At 38.8% G+C, this 5,829-nt stretch overlaps 1 protein-coding gene across 1 annotated transcript; it reads left to right on the top strand.

Moving 5' to 3' along the window:
• Positions 1–2,971: 2,971 nt before the first annotated feature.
• LOC128621415 (olfactory receptor 2AT4-like) lies at positions 2,972–4,094 on the top strand. Its single transcript, XM_053647166.1, has one exon. It carries the CDS (start codon positions 2,972–2,974, stop codon positions 3,911–3,913), a length of 942 nt encoding a protein of 313 aa, XP_053503141.1. The 3' UTR covers positions 3,914–4,094.
• The last annotated feature ends 1,735 nt before the right edge of the window (positions 4,095–5,829 follow it).

Genomic DNA, 5,829 nt, shown 5'->3' with positions numbered 1-5,829 from the left:
AGAGAAGAATTAGTTGCGCCTGCCTGAACAGGGGGCGCGGACATAATCCTCCCTGGTGGTCAACATATGAGACCACCGCTGTGTTGTCTGTAAACACATGGTGACCTCTCAATTGAGGAAGAAAGAATTTCAGTGCTAGAAATATGGCCCACATTTCTAGGCAATTTACATGCCGCTCCAGATAAGGGCCGCTCCAGAGACTGTGAGCTGGACTGCTGTCTAAGACCACGCTCCAACCCGTGAGGGAGGTGTCTGTCATTACCGCCTTGCACTAAGGAGACACCCCTAGAGTGTGACCCAAGGCTAGAAACCGGGGACATTCAAATTCTCAGGGCACGTAGGCATCGCCGTGTGACACTGATTACTCTGAGGTTTCATCCTTGGACGAAACCCCCACTTCTCAGCCACCACTGAAACGGTGTCCTGTGCAATAGGCCCAATGGTATGACGTTGGCTGCCCTTAAGCTCCAATAGTCTCCCGTAGAGACTGGAGGGGATGCCAAGATCCAGCTTTATCTTGCTCAGTGTTGATAGGATTGACCCTACGCATGTTGGGGATAGAAATGCCCTCATCGTAGTAGAATCCTTATAAGCCCCTAGAAAAGTTGTCTACTGCACTGGAGAAAGCATAATTTTCTGAGGTTGAACCTGAGCCCCAAGCTCTTCATGTGGGCGAGAACGACATTTTGATGTTGAACCGCCAGTTCCCTGGATCATGGTAGAATTAACCAGTCGTCCAGGTAGTTTAGTACACGGATGCCCTGGAGTAACAATGGAGTCAGAGTGACATCCATGCACTTTGTGAAGGTGCGAGGGGATAAAGCTAGCGAAATTTCTATGTGGAAATATGCACCTTTTAGAGCTATCGTCACAAACCAGTCCTCAAACTGAATCTTTGTGTAGCGAGGTGGAAAATATTGTCATTATTTAAATTGATTCTTAGAATATTATTCATAGAATAATTCATAGAATAAGTTCTTAAATAGTTCTTAAATAGTTTGGAAAAAATTACAGTCATAATGAGTTTAATGCTGTAATAATATTGTGAGTTGTGTACAGAAAAAGGGATGTAAAGGTGTAAGTTTGTTTGTGTTAATAGACCAATCAGGAGAGAGTTGCAGGTCACCGGAAGGTCGAGGGGAAAAAAAACGGTGAGAGAATAATGTTCTGAATAATCTGAGTAATTGAATAATGTTCAGTCCCTGAACAAAGGGGGGGGGGGGCAATATCAAAACTAACAGCCAGTATCTTGTGTTCCACCAGCTGCTTTAAATACTACAGTGCATCTCATCCTCATGGACTGCAGCAGATTTGTCAGTTCTTGCTGTGAGATGTTACCCTACTCTTCCACCAAGGCATTTGCAAGTTCTTGATCACGTGTGGGGGGACACATGGTTACACATAGTTTGCCACTGAAAGGACGGTCAGCTGTCCTTCCTGTCTCCCTGTAGCACTGTCTTAGGCATCTTGCAGTTTATTGCTCTGTCCACATCTGCAGTCCTCATGCCTCCCTACAGCAGGCCTATGGCATGTTCATGAAGATGAGCAGGCACCCTAAGTATCTTTCTTCTGGTGTTTTTCAGAGTCAGTAGAAAGGTCTCTTTAGTGTCCTCTGTTTGTGTGTTAAGGGCTGTTCCACACGTGCATGTGTAATAATTGTTTATGGTTCAATGAGCAAGAATGAAAAACATTTTTTAAACCCTTTCCAATAATGATCTGTAAAGCTTATTTGGATTTTACAAAATTATCTTTAAAATACAGTCTCCTGAAAAAGGGACATTTCTTTATTTTTTTTGCTGAGTATATAACCCAGAGATAGAAAGGTGTGGTTTCACAGGGTGTCTGGTTCAACAGTTGAGTAAAGTGCAAGTAGCAGCCTGTTGGATGGGTCAGTATCAAAAAGTCCATAGCCACAATATGAAGGGGAGCACAATGTAATATATGAGACTAAAGGTGCTTTGCAATCAGGCATAATTTTGCAGTGTGCCAGCATCTTTATGGCAAGCCTCAAAAAGAGGCTCTATCTGATTTGATAGATGGTCTCATGGGTCAAGGGATTTTTTTTATGGTAAGGCAAATAACCCCGCCTCTTAGGCATAGTATATTCCAGACGTCTTTCTTAATACCTGTTTAGGCATTTCCTTCTATTCTTGTGCTGCAGGTATCTCCTTCCTTTCCAAGTAGGGCTGGAGTGTTCTGAGATCCACATCTGCTCCCCGATGTCACCCTGCATTCCAACCCCCATTGACTGATGTTGCATCAGTCACTGTTCCCAGGGCCTCAATTACACCCACCATCAGCCCCTTATTCTCCAGGGCTGGTATTTCACTGGCAGGGGAATTGTCAGCTGCAATAGAGGGCCTATTGAATGATATTAGACGTTAGCCCACTCATCAAATATTACCACCAGCCATCTGTGTTTAACCTGACCAGTAGTTTTATGTTATGCTTCATTAATGCTCTAATTTACATGAAAAAAGGACTAGTCATCATTTATATTATTTGGCAACAGTCCAACAAAATTGTCAGTAAGGATGTCTCAAATAACATGGCTTATTTACACTATTTTTAGACATTAAAAGTTAGCTTCTTACACAAGTCTCAGGAGATTTACTGTACATGTGACATGTACTCTATGTGTTAAGATAAATAAATTGCCCTGGAGCACGGACACATTTCCTGATGTGCTATGAATCTGTAAAGGTATGGAGAGAATCCATAATGTGTTAATGTCTTTTGATAATTAATTATATCATTGTCATTTAATTTGAAATCTAGTGTAATATCAAAATCTATCTAAAATAAAGAGAAATGTAATATAACAAAAAATCAAGCTTTTTTTTATTATTATTTTCTAACCATTTTAATTTATAAGTCAATTTTATTAATTTACACAGTGTACACCCATGCTGTAAGATGCTGGAATATATCTGCAGTAAATCTGAAATTTTCTCTTTAAGGACGTCCGATAATGTCAGGAGGAAACATGACCTTTGTGAAGGACTTTTTCATTGTTGGTTTTCCTGGACTTCATCCTAACTACTATGCCCTTGTATCTGCATTTATGTTCTTAATTTATATGTGCATCTTGATAGGGAATGGAATTTTTCTTCTGTTGTTTGCAACAAACAGAAGTCTTCATAAACCAATGTATTTTATTTATGTAAGTCTCGTGTTGTCTGATGTATTGTTCAGTACATGCACCTTACCAAAGATCATTGCTCGATATTGGTTCCAAGATGGGACCATTTCTTTTGCAGCTTGTTTTTTTCAGATGTACTTAGTGCATTATTTTGGTGTGGTCAATTCATACACACTAGCTGTAATGGCCATAGATCGATATATAGCAGTCTGCTACCCATTTCGTTACCATTCTATTATGTCAAATAGAAATATTTTAATTATCTCCATTGTAGTCTGGGTTTTTGCTCATTCTAGCATTATAATGATGGTTGTTCGGGCTTCCCCCCTCCCTTACTGTGGAGCCAACACCATTGTTCAATGCTATTGTGATCATGTATCTGTTACCCGACTTGCATGCACTGACAGGACTCCATATAGTTTTCCTGCTTTTGTTTATGCCATGGTAGTACTGTTGGGATCTCTTGCCATTATTGTGTTCTCTTACTCCTGTATTATTTTAGCTGTCCTTCAAATATCAAGTGCACATGGGCGGCTAAAGGTTTTTTCCACATGTAGTTCTCAACTTATTATAATTGCACTCTTCTTCTTACCCAGGTGTTTTAATTACTTGGCTGCGAATATAGGTATCACCTTTAATGCTGATTTGCAAATAGCCATCATTATGCTGTATAGCCTGCTACCTCCAATGATCAACCCTTTACTCTACAGTTTAAAAACAGAAGAAGTTAAGAAAATCTTGATAAGAAAAGTAAAAAAAATACCAAGTTAGCTTGACCTAATATGAAAGATCTTGAAATATTTTATGGTACATGTGGACTGGGTTTTTGTGTTGCTCTGTTTGTACTGTAATTGGATTCACACATCATGCCTGAGTTCAGCTGATAGTAATCTCAATTCTTTGGAAAAATTCTAAATATGTATTTTGAAATGGGCAGGTAAATAAACACACAGTACTTAAATCACAAATGTTCAATTTATTTTTCACAAGTGGGCAAGGCCAAGTATATTCCATGCTTTAACATGCTTAATTCAATATCACTCAAAGCTTGAAAATATGATGCACTTTTATTAAAAGTGAGAATTAAAAAAAAACAGTCCATGGTCAAACAGGCAAACAGGATAAAAAACAGAGAGAAAGCAACGCGTTGAAACCAGAGATACAATAAGGTATTAATGCTCAGAATTCATTTATAACAATTAGCCATAATTTTCTGCCAATATTCCAATATTTTTAAAGCAAATTTAGATGACGCTTTTTAATATAATATATCTTTATTAAATTTGATTTTAGTATGTGTCCACCATACAAAATAGAATTTATGGATGATTATCATATACAGACCCACTAGCCATTCAGCAGCAACTTCGAATCCAGCCGACATTACAATGCTCACATGCACCTGAATTCTAACCCACCTGTTTCCTGTTTTTCTTCAACCACTCTTTGTACTTACACAGCTTTTTCATGTATCTCCTTTGCAAGGTGTGTGATTTTTTTTTTTGTGCAATTATAGTACATTTTAATGTAATACATTATAAATAAAGTGCAGTGTAATACTTCAAGTACTGAATAGTCATTGTAAGACCTGCTATTAGAGAGAAGGTTGAGACTCCAGGTGCAGAATGCTTATTACAAATCAAAGACCACAAAAATAAAGTTTCATCACAGGATCTGCTAGTAATTGAAATGTTGTAACAGGCAGTACATGCAAGAAAGCCCTCAAACATCATGTGAAAAAATAAGTACACCCCATGGAATTTATTTTTTAATACATGTTTGGACAAGCAAACATTTGATAATCTTTGAAACAGTACCTATTAATTAAGTTGATGTACCTGAACAAAACCATAAGGAAATTAACTTTTTCAATCATCAGTCATTTATTTAACAGAAATATCAACAGATGTGATATTTTTCTATGGAAAAATTAAGTACACCCTTGGCCTCTGAAGCTTGCCCCCTTTAACAGAAATTACTCCTTGTACACATTTTTGCAAAATTGTCCACAAGGCTTGCTGGAATTTATGACCACTCATTCAATTCAATTCAATTCACTTTTAATTGTATAGCGCTTTTTACAATAGACATTGTCTCAAAGCAGCTTTACAGAAATATCAACACGGTATATAGATATTAAAGGTGCGAATTTATCCCAACTGAGCAAGCCATTGAGTGGCGATGGTGGCAAGGAAAAACTCCCTAAGATGTTAAGAGGAAGAAACCTTGAGAGGAACCAGACTCAGAAGGGAACCCATCCTCATCTGGGTAACAACAGATGATGTGAAAAAGTTCATTATGGATTTATATGGAGTCTGTTTGGCCTTAGAATCAGCCGTAGTCCCAGCAATCTGGAATTGGAGTAGATGAGAGCTCCATCCACAGGTAGGACATCCGAAACGGATCAGGCAGGTCCGGAGAGCAGAGAGGATCAGGATCTCTAGTGTCTCCATAAAATTGTGTGTGGCTCGACAGAAGGAGAGAGGGAGATGTGCTTAGCATAACAGAAAGTCTAGTCAGGATTGGCTTGAGTAAACAAATACGTTTTAAGCCTAGACTTAAACACTGAGACTGTGTCTGAGTCCCGAACACTAATTGGAAGACTGTTCCATAACTGTGGGGCTCTATAAGAGAAAGCTCTTCCCCCTGCTGTAGCCTTCGCTATTCGAGGTACCGTCAAATAGCCT

Source organism: Ictalurus furcatus, chromosome 17, assembly GCF_023375685.1.
Source record: "Ictalurus furcatus strain D&B chromosome 17, Billie_1.0, whole genome shotgun sequence".
In the NCBI taxonomy this organism is placed as follows: Eukaryota; Metazoa; Chordata; class Actinopteri; order Siluriformes; family Ictaluridae; genus Ictalurus; species Ictalurus furcatus.
Note: the sequence above shows the minus strand (reverse complement) of the source record. Positions and strands in the feature narration are given on the sequence as shown.